Source organism: Hyla sarda, chromosome 4, assembly GCF_029499605.1.
Source record: "Hyla sarda isolate aHylSar1 chromosome 4, aHylSar1.hap1, whole genome shotgun sequence".
NCBI lineage: Eukaryota > Metazoa > Chordata > Amphibia > Anura > Hylidae > Hyla > Hyla sarda.
The window spans coordinates 224,047,674-224,068,521 of record NC_079192.1 but is presented as its reverse complement, the minus strand read 5'-3'; the positions used below and the strand labels follow the sequence as shown (position 1 = coordinate 224,068,521).

At 44.5% G+C, this 20,848-nt stretch overlaps 1 protein-coding gene across 3 annotated transcripts in view; it reads right to left on the bottom strand.

The window, feature by feature from the left end:
• CPNE8 (copine 8) overlaps positions 1 to 20,848 on the bottom strand; it is a 517,377-nt gene that overhangs the window by 389,927 nt on the left and 106,602 nt on the right. For 2 of the 3 annotated variants that reach the window (XM_056573670.1, XM_056573669.1), the window contains exon 2: positions 11,882 to 11,922. In XM_056573670.1, coding sequence (XP_056429645.1) covers positions 11,882 to 11,922 — 41 coding nt within the window. Of the gene's footprint in view, positions 1 to 11,881; positions 11,923 to 15,660; positions 15,726 to 20,848 lie in introns of those variants that run through there. The other variant, XM_056573671.1, reaches the window with a different exon arrangement.

Here is a 20,848-nt window from a genome sequence, read left to right as displayed (position 1 = left end):
TTGAAGCCAGGGTAGTCCAAGGAGAACTTCAGAAGAGCAATTAGGAAGGACAAAAAATATAATCTCCTCGTGATGAGGTCCGATGCACATTAGGAGGGGCTCCGTGCGGTAACGCACGGTGCAATCCAACCTGGCTCCGTTGACCGCGGAAATGTGGAGTGGCTTGACAAGACGGGTCACCGGAATGCGGAATTTATTCACAAAGGACTCCCGAATAAAATTCCCAGAAGCTCCAGAGTCCAGGCAGGCCACGGCTGAGAGGGGAGAGCTGGCTGAAGTGGAAATCCGAACAGGTACCGTGAGACGTGGAGAAGCCGACTTGGCATCAAGAGACGCCACACCCACGAGAGCTGAGTGCGAGCGTGCGTTTCCCAGACGTGGAGGACGGATTGGGCAATCCACCAAAAAATGTTCAGTACTGGCACAGTACAGACAAAGATTCTCTTCCTTACGGCGATTCCTCTCTTCCAGGGTCAGGCGAGACCGATCCACTTGCATGGCCTCCTCGGCGGGAGGCCTAGGCGCAGATTGCAGTGGAGACTGTGGGAGAGGTGTCCAGAGATCTAAGTCCTTTTCCTGGCGGAGCTCTTGATGCCTCTCAGAAAAACGCATGTCAATGCGAGTGGCTAGATGAATGAGTTCATGCAGGTTAGCAGGAGTCTCTCGTGCGGCCAGAACATCTTTAATGTTGCTGGATAGGCCTTTTTTAAAGGTCGCGCAGAGAGCCTCATTATTCCAGGATAGTTCAGAAGCAAGAGTACGGAATTGTATGGCGTACTCGCCAACGGAGGAATTACCCTGGATCAGGTTCAGCAGGGCAGTCTCAGCAGAAGAGGCTCGGGCAGGTTCCTCAAAGACACTTCGAATTTCCGAGAAGAAGGAGTGTACAGAGGCAGTGACGGGGTCATCGCGGTCCCAGAGCGGTGTGGCCCATGACAGGGCTTTTCCAGACAGAAGGCTGACTACGAAAGCCACCTTAGACCTTTCAGTAGGAAACTGATCCGACATCATCTCTAAGTGCAAGGAACATTGCGAAAGAAAGCCACGGCAAAACTTAGAGTCCCCATTAAATTTGTCCGGCAAGGACAGGCGGAGGCTAGGAGCGGCCACTCGCCGCGGAAGGGGTGCTGGAGCTGGCGGAGGAGATGGTTGTTGCTGCTGTAGCTGCGACTGTACTTGCTGTAGTTGTGACTGGAGTTGCTGTGTCATGGTGGTCAAGTACGACAGCTGGTGATCTTGTTGCGCTATCTGTTGCGACTGCTGGGCGATCTGACGAGCTTGCTGGGCGACCAGCGTAGGGAGGTCAGCGACAACTGGCAGAGGAACTTCAGCGGGATCCATGGCCGGATCTACTGTCACGATGCCGGCTGGCAGGAGGTGGATCCTCTGTGCCAGAGAGGGATAGCGAGGACCGTGCTAGTGGACCGGTTCTAAGACACTACAGGTTTTCACCAGAGCCCGCCGCAAAGCGGGATGGTCTTGCTGCGGCGGTAGTGACCAGGTCGTATCCACTAGCAACGGCTCACCTCTCTGGCTGCTGAAGATAGGCGAGGTACAAGGGAGTAGGCAGAAGCAAAGTCGGACGTAGCAGAAGGTCGGGGGCAGGCGGCAAGGTTCGTAGTCAGGGGAGATAGCAGAAGTTCTGGTACACAGGGTTTAAACACACAAAACGCTTTCACTAGGCTCAAGGGCAACAAGATCCGGCAAGGAAGTGCAAGGGAGGAGGTTAGATATAGTCAGGGACCAGGTGGGAGCCAATTAAGCTAATTGGGCCAGGCACCAATCATTGGTGCACTGGCCCTTTAAGTCTCAGGGAGCTGGCGCGCGCGCGCCCTAGAGAGCGGAGCCGCGCGCGCCAGCACATGACAGCAGGGGACGGGAACGGGTAAGTGACCTGGGATGCGATTCGCGAGCGGGCGCGTCCCGCTGTGCGAATCGCATCCCCAACGGCCATGACAGAGCAGCGCTCCCGGTCAGCGGGACTGACCGGGGAGCTGCAGGGAGAAAGACGCCGTGAGCGCTCCGGGGAGGAGCGGGGACCCGGAGCGCTAGGCGTAACAATAATGGACCCCATTATGAAAACTGCACCCCACAACGTATTCAAAATGACATTCAGAAAGTTTGTTTACGCTTTAGGTGTTTCACAGGAATAGCAGCAAAGTGGAGGCAAAAATTTAAAATCTTCATTTTTTACACTAACATGTTCCTGTAGACCCATATTTTTTATTTTTACAAAGGGTAAAAGGAGAAAAAGTCCCCCAAAAATATGTAACCAAATTTTTCTTGAGTAAGGAAATACCTCATATGTGGATGTAAAGTGCTCTGTGGGTGCATAAGTAGGAGCGACAATGGGATTTTGGAGAGCGAATTTTGCTTAAATGGTTTTTTTGGGGGGGGGGGGGCATGTTGCATTTAGGAAGCCCCTATGGTGCCAGAACAGTGAAAAACACCCCACACGGTATACTATTTGGGAAACTACACCCCTCCAGGAATGTAACAAGTGGTACAGTGAGCCTTAACACCCTACAGGTGTTTGACGAATTTTCTATTAAATTGAACGTGAAAATAATTATTTTTTTTTTTACTAAAATGCTGATGTTACCCCAAATTTTTCATTTTCACAAGGAGTAATAGCTGAAAATGTCCCCCATCTGAAACCCCATTTTTCTCGAGTAAGGAAATACCCCATATGTGAACGTAAAGTGCTGGTGCACTAGAGGGCTCAGAAGGGAAGGAGCGACATTGGGCTTTTGGAAAGCGAAATTTGGTGAAAGGGTTTTTGGGGGGCATGTCACATTTAAGAAGCCCCTATGGTGCCAGTACAGCGAAAAACACCCCACATGGCACACTATTTGGGAAACGAAACCCCTCAAGGAGCATAACAAGGGGTGCAGTGAGCATTTACACCCCACTGGCGTTTGACAGATCTTTGTAACAGTGGGCGGTGCAAAGGAAAAATTACATTCTTCATTTTCATGAACCACTGTTTCAAAAATCTGTCAGTCACCTGTGGGGTGTTAAGGCTCACTATACCCCTTGTTACATTCCGGGAGGGGTGCAGTTTCCAAAACGGGGTCACATGTGGGTATTTATTTTGCGTTTATGTCAAAACCGCTGTAACCAGCAGCCACCCCTGTGCAAATCACAAGTTTAGGCCTCAAACATACATGGCACTCTCACTCCTGAGCTTTGTTGAGTGCCTGCAGAGCATTGTACGTCCACATATGGGGTATTTCCGTACTTGGGAGAAATTGTGTTACAAATTTTGTGGGTCTTTATTTCCATTTACCTCTTATGAAAATGAAAAGAATGGGGCAACACCAGCATGTTAGAGTAAAAAAAAAAAAAAAATTTCCACTAACATGCAGGTGTAGACCCCAACTTTACCATTTCACAAGGGGTAAAAGGAGAAAAAGCCCCCCAAAAATTGTAGCACAAATTCTCCTGAGTACGGCAATACCCCATGTGTGGCCCTAAACTGTTGCCTTGAAATACGACAGGGCTCTGAAGTGATAGAGCGCCATGCGCATTTGAGGCCTAAATTAGGTATTTTCATAAGGGTATACCCGAATGCAAGCATTACACTTGCCTCCTACACTAAAAATACTGTACATCAGTTTTCCTCAAACAGGGTGCCTACAGCTGTTACAAAACTCCCAACATGCCTGGACAGTCAATGGCTGTCCGGCAATACTGGGAGTTGTTATTTTGCAACAGCTGGAGGCTCAGTTTTGAAAAAAGTGACGTACAAGGCGTTTAAATTTTTTTTTTTGGGGGGGGGGGGCGGCGACAGTGTAAGGGTGTAGTGTATACGTAGTGTTTTACTCTTTATTTAGGGTTAGTTTAGTGTAGTGTTTTTAGGATACATTCAGATGGGCAGAGGTTTACAGTGAGTTTCCTGCTCCAGTAGAAAATTTGCTGCATCTCAAACTTGAAGCGGGAAACTTGCTGTAAACCCCTGCCCGTGTGAATGTACCCTGTACATTCACGTGGGGGAGGGGGTGGGGGAGGGCAAAACTACAACTCCCAGCATGCACTGACAGACAGTGCATGCTGGGAGTTGTAGTTATGCAACAGCTGGAGGCACACTGGTTGGGATTGGGAAACACTGAGTTAGGTAACAGACTACCACAGTGTTTCCGCACCACTGTCTATTTCCTAACTCAGTGTTTCCCAACCCATGTGCCTCCAGCTGTTCCAAAACTACAACTCCCAGCATGCATGGTCTGTCAGTGCATGCTGGGAGTTATAGTTTTGCAACAGCAGGAGGCAAACAGGTTGGGAAACACTGAGTTAGGAAACAGACAATGTTTCCCAACCAGTGCGCCTCCAGTTGTTGCAATACTACAACTGCCAGTATGCCCAGACAGCCGAAGGGCATGTTGGGAGTTGTAGTTATGCAACAACTGGAGGAGAACAGTTTGGAGACCACTAGTGGTCTCCAAACTGTAGCCCTCCAGATGTTGCAAGACTTTAACTCCAAGCATGCCCAGACTGCCCAGGCATGCTGGGAGTTGTAGTTCGGCAACATCTGAAGGGCCAGATGTTGCCGAACTACAACTCCCAGCATGCCTGGACAGTCTCGGCATGCTTTGAATTGATATCTGGAGAGCTACAGTTTGGACATCACTGTATAGTGGTCTCCAAAAAGTGCCCTTCCAGATGTAGAAAACTACAACTCCCAGCATGCTGAGACTGTCCAGGCCTGCTGGGAGGGCCAGATGTTACAGAAGTACAGAACTACAACTCCCAGCATGACTGGACTGTCTGGGAATGCTGAGAGTTGTAGTTTTGCAACATCTGGAAGGACAGTGGTCTCCAAACTGTGGCCCTCCAGATGTTGCAAAACTACAACTGCCAGAATGCCCTGACAGCCAAAGGCTGTCTGGACATGCTGGGAGTTGTAGTTTTGAAACTCCTAGAAACAGCAGTGAAGATTACTTTACGGCAATCTTCACTGCAGTATCTAGGAAACAGTCGCCGCTGCCTCCACTTGCCTGCAGCCGGTCCCTGGTCCCCGCCGTGATGAAGGTAACTGGCGCCACCTGTCCCCGCCGCATCCACAGGCCCCCCGCACATCGCCGCCATCTTCCCCCGCTCTGCCCCGACATCCAGGGGCGGGCAGAGTTGGGGGGAATGAACGTTTCCCAGCCTCCCCCCCCCCCCCGCCCCTGCCCTGCGATTTGCCGATTGGCTGGATTGGCCAATTGCAGGGGATTGGAGGAGATAGCACCCCTGCCACCTCGCTCCTATACTTTAGGATAATCGGGGCTGTCTCTGACAGCTCCAATCCTCCCTATTTTCCGGGCAATCGGGTCATCAGAGACCCGATCAGCCCGGAATAGCCGCGAATCGCCGATCTGAATTGACCCCCCCCCCAGGCATTTGCCTGCTGAATGATTTTATCGCGATGTCCCGATCAGACCGACTGAGCTGCCGGGATACTTTTACTTTCACTTTTAGATGTGGCGATCAACTTTGTTAGCCGCGTCTAAAGAGTTAATGCCGGACATTTGCCGGAACGGCGACGTCCAGCATTAGCCACAGGTCCTGGCTGCTGATAGCAGCCGGGACCATGCGGGTATGATGCGAGCTCAGCTCCTGAGCCTCAGCCCCCCCGTGCCGCAGCGTCGTATAAACCCGGCGTTTTGCGGCAAGGGGTTAAAGGGGTACTCCGGTGGAAATTATTATTATTTTTTTTTAATCAACTGGTGCCAGAAAGTTAAACAGATTTGTAAATGACTTCTATAAAAAAATCTTTACCCTTCCAGTACTTTTTAGCGGCTGTATGCTACAGAGGAAATTCTTTTCTTTGTTAATTTCTTTTTTGTCTTGTCCACAGTGCTCTTTGCTGACACCTCTGTCCGTGTCAGGAACTGTCCAGAGCAGCATAGGTTTGCAATGGGGATTTTCTCCTGATACGGGCATCAGGTGTCAGAAGAGAGCACTAGACAAAAAAGAAATTCAAAAAGAAAAGAATTTCCTCTTTCCTCTCAGCTGCTAAAAAGTACTGGAAGGGTAAAGATTTTTTTAATAGAAGTCATTTACAAATCTGTTTAACTTTGTGGCACCAGTTAATTAAAAAAAAAAATGTTTTCCACCAGAGAACACCTTTAACTGCATATTCTCACCATCGCTGCTGGCAAGAATGTCTCATGGGCATTAAGAGGAAGATTTTTCTACATATAACACGTAGCCATGTATTATGTATGGTGAACATAATTGCATAATTTCCTAGATCAGGGAAGAGACTTTCCATAGGTTAAAAAACGGACTCTTAAGCAGAAAATAGCGAACTAAAAGCCTTATTGAGCCCTGTTCACACCACATTTTGAGACTTCAACCAGAGTTATCCGCCAGGTGGATGGTATTTTAAGGATGGAAGGCTACTATGTACAGTATTAGCATCGTATAGACATAATAGGCAAAAATTGTGCACCTTCAGGCTTTAGTCCACCGTGTTCCAGCTCCTTGTAGATTTCCCTTTTCACCAGCAGTAGGGTTACCTATATTTATGTTTGGAGGAGTGATTGGAGAACTAGTGGGATGTTCTCTGCATCAGAGAAAGGGGGAGCCAGACAAGTTTTTCCTTTTCCTGAATCATCATGCTCCGTAATGGATATATACATTACTGATGCTTTATTACATACACTTATTGGATGCATTGCCTCTAATGTTTAAAAAAAAATGGTTAAGGTTTTTCTTTACATCATACCAAGTGTTACGCCTAGCGCTCCGGGTCCCCGCTCCTCCCCGGAGCGCTCACGGCGCCTTTCTCCCTGCAGCGCCCCGGTCAGTCCCGCTGACCGGGAGCGCTGCACTGTCTTGGCCGTTGGGGATGCGATTCGCACAGCGGGACGCGCCCGCTCGCGAATCGCATCCCAGGTCACTTACCCGTCCCGGTCCCCTGCTGTCATGTGCTGGCGCGCGCGGCTCCGCTCTCTAGGGCGCGCGCGCGCCAGCTCTCTGAGACTTAAAGGGCCAGTGCACCAATGATTGGTGCCTGGCCCAATTAGCTTAATTGGCTTCCACCTGCTCTCTGCCTTTATCTGACCTCCTCCCATGCACTCCCTTGCCGGATCTTGTTGCCTTGTGCCAGTGAAAGCGTTTAGTGTGTCCAAAGCCTGTGTACCTGAACTTCTGCTACCCATCCTGACTACGAACCTTGCCGCCTGCCCCCGACCTTCTGCTACGTCTGACCTTGCCTCTGCCTAGTCCTTCTGTCCCACGCCTTCTCAGCAGTCAGCGAGGTAGAGCCGTTGCTAGTGGATACGACCTGGTTGCTACTGCCGCAGCAAGACCATCCCGCTTTGCGGCGGGCTCTGGTGAAAACCAGTAGCCGCTTAGAACCGGTCCACTAGCACGGTCCACGCCAATCCCTCGCTGACACAGAGGATCCACTACCTGGAAGCCGAATCGTGACACCAAGCTATTACATAACTTTTTATGTTACAGGGACCAGACAAACTGCCCAATACCCAATAGATTATTGGTTAAAGAGTAGGAGATACTGAGTACCAGCAGACTATACATACTGTTCAGGGATGCCAAATATTCTGCCGAACCTTATCACAGTCCATACTGACTATTTCTTTCCAGGGAAGTGGACACAAGCAGTTGAAGCCCATATTTTAACCATGATATAACTCCTGGATGAGGAGTGCCACAGTAATGATTAAAGGGGATATAGGAGCAATCCCTGCTGGGTCTACTGGTGGAGGGGAAAAGGTATTGTGTGACATTTGGGAAAGAGAGCACAGTTCATACCATTGGAAGGAGAGCGTGCAAAAATTACTGGGTATGATGAGGAGACACAAATGTACAGATACAAGGCATGGGCTGTGTATACGTTCATACAAAAATTCCAGTACTCACGGTTAGAAGATTCATCTTTTTTCGTTTATTCGAAAGTTTCCGTAGTTTAAAGCAGCTTACAGATGGTATGTCGGCAAACATCTGTAAGCTGCTTTAAACTACGGAAACTTTCGAATAAACGAAAAAAGATGAATCTTCTAACCGGGAGTACTGGAATATTTGCATGAACGTATACACAGCCCATGCCTTGTATCTGTATGATTTTACTGTGGAATTGGTGAATATCCACACCTGGGTGATAACAAGTATCTACACAGAGACTTTCATTGTTTGGAGACACAAATGTACATGTGACATGTAAGGCTCACTTGCAAGTTTTAATTTTTTGTACAGTAATCTGTTTCTAACAGGCTAAATTGATATTTGTTTATAATCCTTTTTAGTTTCAACAAGATGCACTGAATTTTAGCATAAAAAATGTACAATATGAACAACTATACATCACACTGGAGGTAGTGCAAAATGCTATATATGGCAATAAAAAATATATACATTATAAGTGAATATTTCAGTATGCAGTAAGTAAAGATACAAACATATCAAACACCTGCTGTCATCCATAATACAATTCATAAAGTAGTGTTGGGAAAAGAAGAGAGTTCTTAAGTCTCCCTACATATATTTACCAATTACAATAGTAAGGGTCTAGGGCCCCAACCTCCACTGGATCCAGACCTTTCAAAGAGACTGACAATAGGCCATATTTGGCGCTCTCAAGTAGCTTATTCCAAGATTACATATTTTTTCAAGTTTCTGATTGTTATTCCCTGTTAAGGTTATTGAATTTACTGAATTATTATTAAATCTCATATATTAAATTTTTTTTTAATATAGGCCAACACAGTTGCTACTAAGAGTGAAGGAGGGCAGACATCAGTATGAATACATTATTGAAGCCTGCAGATATATTTCCCAAAAGGCAAAATTACAGAGAAAGAGGCAACGCCTATCCCAAAATATCTGCCTTTAGGGTAATTATGTCTCTTCACAACTGTTTAACTCGCTGGCAAGTTTACCATATGTGGAGGTGAGAGCCCCTATCCAAACTGCACCTGAAATACTTATCGGATACATCAGGATATATTGCATATAACCTGACTGGTACCATATATACTATGGAGAATTTTCAGTAAGGTTTCCATAAGAGTAATCTGCCAGCTGCATATCTTTTCTTTTTTATTTTCATATCTCTCGTCCTTTATTTTCAATTTACACTGTATGAACCGAGCTTTAACAATAAGAAGTGATATAAACTGCACATTACTTTATGTAAGAAACCGTTACCTCAGTTTAGAGTCATAAAATTTAAAATTTAAGGCATTATACTTTTTGCCTAAAAGAAATTAGGGGGCGTTGGTAACTGCATGGATGATCTTGCAAGAAGGTCCTACAGATGGGTAAATAGGCAAAAGAGTTGTCTAAAGCTAAAAGCAAAGCATGGGCATATGGAGAGAAGCCTTCTCTTTACAATAGAGAGCCCTTGTACAGATACAAATCTCTATTCCTTGTGTCTGACTGCAGAGGTACTCTAGTTAACCATAACATTTGTTAGGAAAAAGTATGCTTTGTAATTAATTCATAATTAAAAACAAGTAATATAGCAATCAAAAATGTGCAAATTCAATAGCAACACACTACATAAGCACCACAAATGCATATGTTAAAGTAGTAATACGTACCAGGACGGTAACTTGTAATGTTCCCAAAATACTGTGACCTTGAAATGACCATAATAGCTGGCAAGCAATTTTTTGGGTTGGTCCTCAGATTATTGGCAAGTGCAAAAAACGGCGGTAAACACCATTGCTAACAAGCTAATGAATAAGGGGAACATTGCGAATCAAAACAACGTTGCTCAAATTCATTGGCTCGTTGGCAATGCCATCAGCCATGTTTCAGTGGGTCAAGAATGTAAAAAGAGATGACATCCTTAAACAATGAACTTTGCTCAGAGTTTATTATGACAAGAAAAACATCAGTCAGGTGCCAGAACAAATGTACTTTAGCCACAAAATACAAAATCTAGAAAATTGTTTGCATAATATTTAAGGATAGCTCTGCACTAATATTACAGTACACTAGTTTATTAGATTTATGTATATTAATGTTTTTAGAATTGGTGAGTGCTGGTTACAGCGTGTAGTTACATTAATTCTCACTTGTCCAAAACATTGGTTTATAGTTGAGAAAAAAAAAAAGGCTTCTTCCTGACCTCAAAATGTAAAGGGGATTTCACTTTGTTTTTTGTTTTTGTTAAGCATATGCTTACAGAATTGTAAATCATTATGTTCTATTATACGTATAATAGAACTCTCTCATACAGTACTTTTCTTATATCAGTGTAGTTGATTCTTTCTGCACAATATAATAGTATAGCCCATGGATCAGTCCCATGTAATGCATTCATGGTTTAACAGAATAGTAATAAACATGATGCTTTACATCCTACATGCCATGTGATCACATCGGGGAGTTCTGTCAATCTGCTTAAATAGCGGGACCTGAGTGGAAATAAATTGCTGATAGCGGTATTTTCTTCTATGCTCAAATTTTGCTAAATAAATGGACACCAGACAGAAACCCTACATACCCCATTAAAGTCAATAGGTTATGCCAGGATCTGTTGGTGTCTGTTGTGCAATGGACCTTCCAGCTCAGTTTTTCAAACCCCGAACAGAGTCTTCGACACAGATGTTAACAAGGCCTTAATTGTTCAAAACATATACAAGACAGAGAAGAATGTAAGAGCTGCTGCTGTAAATGATAGACAGAATGATGAGATTCTGCTCTAGGTAGCAATACTGTATACATCATGATCAATTTACAACTACAGTGGCCCCTCAAGTTACAATATGAATTGGCTCCAGGACGGCCATTGTATGATGAAACCTTTGTATGTTGAGACCATAACTCTATGGAAACCTGGTAATTGGTCCTAAAGGCACCAAAATGTCATCCAAAATTAGGAAACAGTGACAATTAAAGAAAAATAAGTAGATAACTGATATAGCCAAAGGCTGTTCGGGCATGATGGGAGTTGTAGTTTTGCAACAGCTGGGGGTACCCTGCTTGGGAAAACATTGGTCTATGTAGAGGACAGGAGCTTCTTCGGGGTCCTGTACAGTACAAAAGGTGTCCAGGGACAGGTAAAGTGGGGGCGCTACCAGGCACCAGTCACTGCATACCCTTCAGTAATACAGGGGTTTTACCAGTGAATGCCCATTCTGATTGGTCATTTCTTCCAGCCATTGACACGTTTCACAGATCTGGACTGTCCGTACATTATATGTTGAGTCTGGTTTCAACTTACAATGGTCCACAATAGACCATTGTATGTTGAAACTATTGTATGTTGAGGCCATTGTAAGTTGAGGGATCACTGTATTTAACAGTGTTTTCTGAACATTGTTACCTAAATGTGTCATATGACATGTAAGGATTATATGACTGACACCATTCTCTAATCAACCCAAGCAGATAGTGCAGATGTTCATATGGGTGCTAAAGGAATACAATTCAGTCTTAGGCTAGGTTCAGACTACAGAGTGTAGTTCTGCTTTAAGAAATTATGCTTGGAAATTCCAGTGCAGCAAGATCTCATTGCTGTCAAAGTCCAAACTTTGAATTTACAGCAGCAGAAGCTAAAATTCTGCCACCAAAAGAATGAACTTGCTCATTTTTACAGCTGAACCTATCCTCTTTCCTTTTGTTAAAACCCACTGCTATTTTTCACAAACTATGGTTAGTGAGACCTATCTAGCATTTCTCATGTGTAGATTTAACATTAAACAGATGTTAAAAACATGCACTTTAAAACCTCCCCAAATCAAGCATTATAAAATCCCATCCCTTCCCCAATATCGCGCCACACCCCTACCCCTTAATTCCCTGGTTGAACTTGATGGACATATGTCTTTTTTCGACCGTACTAACTATGTAACTATGTAACTATTGTATTGGTATTGCTGACACATAAACTTCAAAAAGAAATCAACTTTCTACTTACATGGGTCTGATTTAGAAAATGTATCTCTGTCCAAAAGATTCCTGTTTCGGGAATAAGAGAATAAATTCTATTAATCATGTGTCACAATTGAAGACTGAATATTCCTAAAATAGAAATCAAGCAACCACTGTTAGATTATTAAAACTCAGGTTTCGTTATGTTTGAAAACTAAAAGAATAAATTGCGCAAGCACGTGATAACATTTGCACAACCATCAACCTTAGCCCATATTCTAATGTGTATTAACATAGGGGACATTTATAAAAACTGTGAAAAATAATCACACAAATCGCATATTTTTTCACAATTCTTTTAACTTCTCTGTCATACTCTCCATACGGGCCGCTCAACCTTCCAATAAACAACAGGATCATCAGAAGTGCATACATATTGGGAATATTGAGTGGGTGCCAGCATATGTCCACATATTATTTAGGATATAAACTCATTTTTTTAACTACGTTATATATCTTTTACTTGTGATTAGGTATTTCCTGAACAGAAGGGCTTTGCGGCATAGACCCATGTTTACAATTAAAACTTATCCTTTTACAAAACAACTATCCCATTGATTACTAACCTAATTCCTAGATACGCTTTAAAGGGGAACGCCGGTGGAAAGAAGTAGGAAACAAATGTTTTCAAAGTTAAACAGATTTGTAAATTACTTCTATAAAAAAATCTTAATCCTTCCAGTACTTATTAGATGCTGTATAAAACTGAAAATTGAATGAATTTCTTTTCTCTCTGACCACAGTGTTCTCTGCTGACACCCTTGTCCGTGTGAGGAACTGTCAAGATAAGAATCATCCCCATAGAATACCTCTCCTACTCTGGACAGTTCCTGACACGGACAGAAGTGTCAGCAGAGAGCACTGTTGTCAGACAGAAAAGAACTTAACAAATGTCTCTGTAGTATATCTGTAGTATGCAGCAGCTGATAACTACTAGAAGGGTTAAGATTTTTAAATAGAAGTGATGTACAAATCTGTTTCTGTAAATTTCTTGCACCAGTTCATTTGAAAAAAATGTTTTTCCATTGGAGTTCCCCTTTAAGGACAGTACTTCTGTTTTTTACTTTATATATGGGGACAAGCAAAATAAAAAAATGAAATAAATGAATGCAGAATATACAGTACAGACCAAAAGTTTGGACACATCTTTTCATTCAGAGTTTTCTTTATTTTCGTGACTATGAAAATTGTAGATTCACACATCAAAACGATGAATTAACACATGTGGAATTATATACATAACAAAAAATTGTGAAACAACTGAAAATATGTCACATTCTAGGTTCTTCAAAGTAGCCACCTTTTGCTTTGATTACTGCTTTGCACACTCTTGGCATTCTCTTGAGGAGCTTCAAGAGGTAGTCACCTGAAATGGTCTTCCAACAGTCTTAAAGGAGTTCCCACAGATGCTTAGCACTTGTTGTTCTTTTTGCCTTCACTCTGCGGCCCAGCTCACCCCAAACCATGTCGATTGAGTTCAGGTCCGGTGACTGTGGAGGCCAGGTCATCTGGCACAGCACCCCATCACTCTCCTTCTTGGTCAAATAGTCCTTACACAGCCTGGAGGTGTGTTTGGGGTCATTGTCCTGTTGAAAAATAAATGACGGTCCAACTAAACGCAAACCGGATGGAATAGCATGCCACTGCAAGATGCTGTGATAGACATGCTGGTTCAGTATGCCTTCAATTTTGAATAAATCCCCAACAGTGTCACCAGCAAAGCACCCCCACACCAGCACACCTCCTCCACACCAGCACACCTCTGAAGTGAAAACCATTTCAGGTGACTACATCCTGAAGCTCAACAAGAGAATGCCAAGAGTGTGCAAAGCAGTAATCAAAGCAAAAGGTGGCTACTTTGAAGAACCTAGAATATGACATATCTTCAGTTGTTTCACACTTTTTTATGTATATAATTCCACATGTGTTAATTCACAGTTTTGATGCCTTCAATGTGAATCTACAATTTTCATAAGTCATGAAAATAAAGAAAATTCTGAATGAGAAGGTGTGTCCAAACTTTTGGTCAGTACTGTATATTTGAAGCATTTAAATATATCCTTTATTAATGTGTATATTTAATGGTAACTGACTAAAGATGTGTTTCTTATCCAAATCTGTACAGCCAATGCAGAGATATGCAGCAAAATGTACATATGCAAATTTTATGAAACTAGCAATGGAGCGTTCCCATTGTTCCTGTAGCAATCCCGACATCGTCATCTCCCTCCCGTCCCACCAGCCCCTTCATCAATATTCAGCATCTGTACCTGGATGGGACAGAGGTGATGGTGTCAAGATTGCTAAAAGAGCAATGGGAACGGTCCTTTTGCTACATTTTCAAAATTTGCATATATACATATTTCTCGATGGATTTGGGAAACATTTTTAGAAAGAGAATCACCTGCACTATAATACTGAATATTTAAGCCACTGCCCTTCAAATAATAATTATGTAAGTTTGTAATGCCCTAAACTTATAAGGTATTAAAAGAGGAAGACTGTTTCAATGTTGCTACCCTCACCATGCAGAAGTAAGAATATCGGTGTAACCATAGCACAAGGCTGACTATGTCAGTGCACTGTAATACTATTAAACTAAGGCATGAATATCATAAAGGGGGTTTCTTGGGGAGTTTTTTTAAAAAATTTTATGGAGTGTGATAAGCAAAGGTAAAGACCATAAAAAAAATATGTACTCACCTGCCCAGATCCAGAGTGAAATGCCCCTCGCTTTTGTGGCTAATAACAAACGCAGCAGGTCTCAGGAGTAAGACCCAGTGTCATCAACAACTTCTGACATGTCAAAAGTTGTTTTTCATGACAGTAATGCTTTAAATGTAAAAGGACCTCCCTAGACAACCCCTTAAATACAGAATATCTTTTTGCTGGTATCATAACATACACCAGAGATGTACATACATTATAGTTCTATACCCATAAATCAAGTATCCATTAACTTGTAATGGTAGAATAAAGCACAATGTCCAGTGCCACAGTGTAAGTTCTTTAATGCCAAACCTTTATTTACGAGACATCATAGTTCTAACAGCAAACTTACATGGATACATGAACCTCTAACGCATTTCACACTCAGCGCACTTAATCTATGATTAAGCGCAATGAGCGTGAAATGCTTAAGAGGTCCATGTATCCATGTATGTTTGCTGTTGCTCATAAATAAGCTTCAGCATTGAAGAGCTTACTGTAAGAACCCGAAGGGTTAAAGATCGCTGAGAGTGTTTATCTGATTTCTGTAGCTATGCCTAGCTCTAGACTGGTCAGCTGACCTTGTTAGTTCACCTGTGTGTTGCCTATATAAACCTGCAGTCTGCTTTCAGGCATTGCCTGTGAAAGAGCTCGCTCAAGTAACTAGCGTTTATTATCTGTATCCCTGATCTTCGGGTATTTGTGACTTTCTGGCTTGGCTTCCTGACTCTTCTCTGTATTGCGACTTGGCACCTTTGACAACTCCTGGTACTGACTCGGCTAGTGGACATTGACTCATTGTGTGTGTGTGTGTTAGATATTATTTCTCTTAGTCTGTGTGCTCCCTTACTCTATCCTGACCTGTGTCTGTATTCTAGTTTATTTTGTTGGTGGGTCCGTGCGCAGGTATAGAGGATCGAGTGGGGTGAGCTGTTCTCCCGAGTTTGATTAGCTTGCAATACAACATTTTTCCAGAAAAGTTTCAAGGACCCACTTGACTTTGTTTAGTCAGCCATCACAGCATCATGTGGCTGTGAGTTCTAAAGTTTTTCTTACAGTAAAGAAGCAGTCTGGGATGATGGTGAAACCTTCTTTCCTCTAGACATGGAGGATGCCCCCCATGTGATGGTTACAGGCCTAGTTAAAAAAAAAAAAAGATCACTAGAAAGATCTCTGTACTGTTTTTTTTTTATATAATTGTACATGTATGATCAAGTTGCCCCTAAAAGCCCGCTCACACTACACATTTCCTGAACGGAATCCCACTCCAGAGGTCTGCTGCAGGAAAATAGGGCACAGCAGCCTCCCATTGTTTTCAATGGGATTCTGCTGCACCATTCACACTACGGAATTCCCATGGCGGACGTAATTTAAGATCCCTCTAGGTAGATGGCACATTTCTGAGTGGTACTGGCGCTGACTTATTCTGCTTGTGCCCGCTACAGATGGTACATATGTCCAAACAGAGATTCCATAATGTGAATGAGCCGTAAGATGTCTTTTCTAAAAACGAAATAACCCCAAACTTGATAACCTGTCTTGGTATCTAACCAACTCATTCTGGTAACCGAGTCCCAACTGCTAAACAAAACACCCTCTAAGCATGATGTTGTCACCACCATGCTTCACTGTAGGAATGGTATTAGACAAGGGATGAGCAGTGTCTTTTTCCCCCAGATATGATGCTTAGAATTGAAGCCAAACACTAATCTTGGTTTTATCAGACCAGATTTCATTGTTTATCACAATCTGAGTCTCCTTTGGATGCTTATTTGCAAACTCCAAGTGGCTTTTATGTGTCTTTTACCGAGGAAAGACCTCTTTCTGGCCATCCTGCCATAAATGCCAGATTGTGGAGTGCTCCAGAAATGAATGATATTCTGGAAGTTTCAACCAAGACCCATCTCCCCTGATTACCTAGCTTTGGTGAGCAGCCAGGTCTAGAAAGAATCCTGGTTGCTCCAAACGTCTTCCATTTATGATTTATGGAGGCCACTGTGCTTTTGGGAATTTTAGAGCAGCAGAATTTTTTTAGATCTGTGACTGCACACAATTCTATCTCTGAGCTCTACATGCAGCTCTTTTCAACACATGACTTGGTCTTTGCTCTGATATACATTGTCAGCTGTGAGATCTTATATAGACAGGGGTGTGTGTCTAATTCATGTCAAATCAACTGAATTTGCTACAGATTGACTCCAATTAAGGTGAAGAAACCTTTCAAAGATGATCAAGAGCAAAGGTTGTAGCAAAGTCAAAATAATTATGTTTGTGCAAAATTTAAGTTTTTAATTTTTACAATTGCAAAACTTTCTAAAACTTTATTTTCACCTTCTTATTATGGGGTATTGAGTGCAGTAATGGGGAAAAAATAGATTTTCCTTTTTATTTTAGCACAAGGACGCAACATATAAAAATGTAAAAAAAAACCTTTTCAAATACATTGTATCAAAATTATATGTTCTACCATTTACATATGGAATACCCATGTAAGCTTTAATTGAATGGATGAATTACATTGATGTGTGTATATTACCGTAGTAATATACTGTTATATTAGTAATATATTGTATTTTTTTCCCTTCAATGTAGTCCCTTTTACAAGAGACACATTACACCAGACTCAGTGCCTCTGTCACTACTTTATGCCCTCTGGTAGGGCATCATAAACCTGGTGAGTATCCCTTAGGGTAGAAGTGCCACATAGGGCTGATACAGATGGTCATATTACAGGCCCCATAACTTACAGTATTTTGGAGGTTTTAAAACAGTGCTTGCATGAAATATGCTGCCTCAAATTCTACAACATAATATGGTGTCTGTAGGGATTTTGTGTTCAACTGCATAAAGTCTGTGTAAACTAATATACTAGCTTAGATAGAAGTCCTTATGATATTATTTTAAAGGTGATCTCCGCTGCCCTGCCTTCCGGAGCTCCGCTCGCAACATCCGAAAGTTTATTACTCCGAATGCTGTGTGTGGGCTTTTGTGTTCGAGGCCGCCCCCTCGTGATGTCACGCCCGCCCCCTCAACGAAAGTCTATGGGAAGGGGGCGCGACAGCTGTCACGCCCCCTTCCCATAGACTTTCGTTGAGGGGGTGGGCGTGACGTCACGAGGGGGCGGGCGTGATGTCACGAGGGGGCGGCCTCGAACACGGAAGCCCCCATACAGCGTTCGGAGTAATAAACTTCCGGATGCTGCGAGCAGAGCTCCGGAAGGCAGGGCAGCGGAGAACCCCTTTAAAAGCAATCCAAAGAGAAAGGAATGGAGATTGCACTCACCCAGGTAGATCTTCATGCAGCTATTTTATTCAGCAACTTGTCTTACAGGTGAACCAGGGGCCTGAGGAAGCACCGACAGGCGTTAAACGGCCGCCGTCATCCAGGTGAGACGTCCCTGCTGTTTGTTGCTCTGCACGTTGCACTTTGGGGATGCTGCTGTAAAAATCTGGTCTTGTAATGTACAAGACACGTTGCTGAATAAAATAGCTGCATGAAGATCTAACTGAGTGTGATCTCCATTCCTTTCTCTTTGTATTGTTGTTGTCACGATGCCGGCTGGCAGGAGGTGGATCCTCTGTGCCAGAGAGGGATTGGCGTGGACCGTGCTAGTGGACCTGTTCTAAGTCACTACTGGTTTTCACCAGAGCCCGCCGCAAAGCGGGATGGTCTTGCTGCGGCGGTAGTGACCAGGTCGTATCCACTAGCAACGGCTCAACCTCTCTGACTGCTGAAGATAGGCGCGGTACAAGGGAGTAGACAGAAGCAAGGTCGGACGTAGCAGAAGGTCGGGGCAGGCAGCAAGGATCGTAGTCAGGGGCAACAGCAGGAGGTCTGGAACACAGGCTAGGAACACACAAGGAAACGCTTTCACTGGCACAATGGCAACAAGATCCGGCGAGGGAGTGCAGGGGAAGTGAGGTATAAATAGGGAGTGCACAGGTGAACACACTAATTAGAACCACTGCGCCAATCAGCGGCGCAGTGGCCCTTTAAATCGCAGAGACCCGGCGCGCGCGCGCCCTAGGGAGCGGGGCCGCGCGCGCCGGGACAGGACCGACGGAGAGCGAGTCAGGTACGGGAGCCGGGATGCGCATCGCGAGCGGGCGCCACCCGCATCGCGAATCGCATCCCGGCTGGAGGCGGTATCGCAGCGCACCGGGTCAGTGGATCTGACCGGAGCGCTGCAGTAGCGAGAGTGTAGCGAGCGCTCCGGGGAGGAGCGGGGACCCGGAGCGCTCGGCGTAACAGTACCCCCCCCTTGGGTCTCCCCCTCTTCTTAGAGCCTGAGAACCTGAGGAGCAGACTTTTGTCTAGGATATTGTCCTCAGGTTCCCAGGATCTCTCTTCAGGACCACAACCCTCCCAATCGACCAGAAAAAAAGTTTTCCCTCTGACCTTCTTGGAGGCCAGTATCTCTTTTACGGAGAAGATGTCCGAGGAGCCGGAAACAGGAGTGGGAGAAACAAGTTTGGGAGAGAAACGGTTGATGATGAGTGGTTTAAGAAGAGAAACGTGAAAGGCATTAGGAATACGAAGAGAAGGAGGAAGAAGAAGTTTGTAAGAGACAGGATTAATCTGGCACAAAATTTTGAAAGGACCAAGATAGCGTGGTCCCAATTTGTAGCTAGGGACACGGAAGCGGACATATTTAGCGGAGAGCCATACCTTGTCTCCAGGAGAAAAAATGGGGGGAGCTCTTCTTTTCCTATCAGCAAACTTCTTCATGCGTGATGAAGCCTGTAAGAGAGAATTTTGGGTCTCTTTCCATATGGTGGAAAGATCACGAGATATTTCATCCACAGCGGGCAAACCAGAGGGCAAGGGAGTAGGGAGGGGGGGAAGAGGGTGACGGCCGTACAGCACGAAAAATGGGGATTTGGAGGAAGATTCAGAGACTCTGAAGTTATACGAGAATTCGGCCCATGGTAGAAGATCTGCCCAGTCATCCTGGCGGGAGGAAACAAAATGGCGTAAATAATCACCCAGGACCTGGTTAATTCTTTCTACTTGCCCATTGGATTGAGGATGATATGCAGAGGAAAAGTTTAATTTAATCTTGAGTTGTTTACAGAGAGCCCTCCAGAATTTTGACACGAATTGGACGCCTCTATCCGAGACGATCTGCGTGGGCAACCCGTGAAGACGAAAAATGTGTACAAAAAATTGTTTTGCCAACTGAGGCGCTGAAGGAAGACCAGGAAGAGGGATGAAATGTGCCATCTTGGAGAATCGATCAACGACCACCCAAACAACAGTGTTGCCACGGGATGGGGGTAAGTCTGTAATAAAGTCCATACCAATCAGAGACCAAGGCTGTTCGGGGACAGGCAGAGGATGAAGAAGACCAGCGGGCTTCTGGCGAGGAGTCTTATCCCGGGCACAGACAGTGCAGGCTCGCACAAAATCCACAACATCCGTCTCCAGAGTCGGCCACCAATAGAAACGAGAGATGAGTTGCACGGATTTCTTGATGCCCGCATGACCTGCGAGATGGGAGGAGTGACTCCATTTGAGGATTCCGAGGCGTTGGCGTGGAGAAACGAAGGTCTTCCCTGGAGGAGTTTGCCTGATGGAGGCTGGAGAAGTGGCGATCAGGCAGTCAGGGGGAATGATGTGTTGCGGAGAGAGCTCTACTTCCGAGGCATCCGAGGAACGAGAGAGAGCATCGGCCCTAATGTTCTTATCGGCAGGCCGAAAGTGAATTTCAAAATTAAATCGGGCAAAGAACAGAGACCACCTGGCCTGGCGAGGATTCAGCCGTTGGACAGACTGGAGATAGGAGAGGTTCTTGTGATCGGTGTAAATAATAACTGGAAATCTTGATCCCTCCAACAGATGCCTCCATTCCTCAAGTGCTAATTTAATGGCTAGAAGCTCTCGATCCCCGATGGAGTAGTTCCTCTCAGCTGGAGAGAAGGTCCTAGAAAAAAAACCACAAGTAACAGCATGCCCGGAAGAATTTTTTTGTAGAAGGACCGCTCCAGCTCCTACTGAGGAGGCATCAACCTCCAATAGGAAGGGTTTAGATGGGTCAGGTCTGGAGAGCACGGGAGCCGAAGAAAAGGCAGACTTGAGCTGTTTAAAGGCGTCTTCCGCTTGAGGAGGCCATGACTTAGGATTGGCATTCTTTTTGGTTAAAGCCACGATAGGAGCCACAATGGTGGAAAAATGTGGAATAAATTGTCTGTAATAATTGGCGAACCCCAAAAAACGTTGGATAGCACGGAGTCCGGAGGGGCGT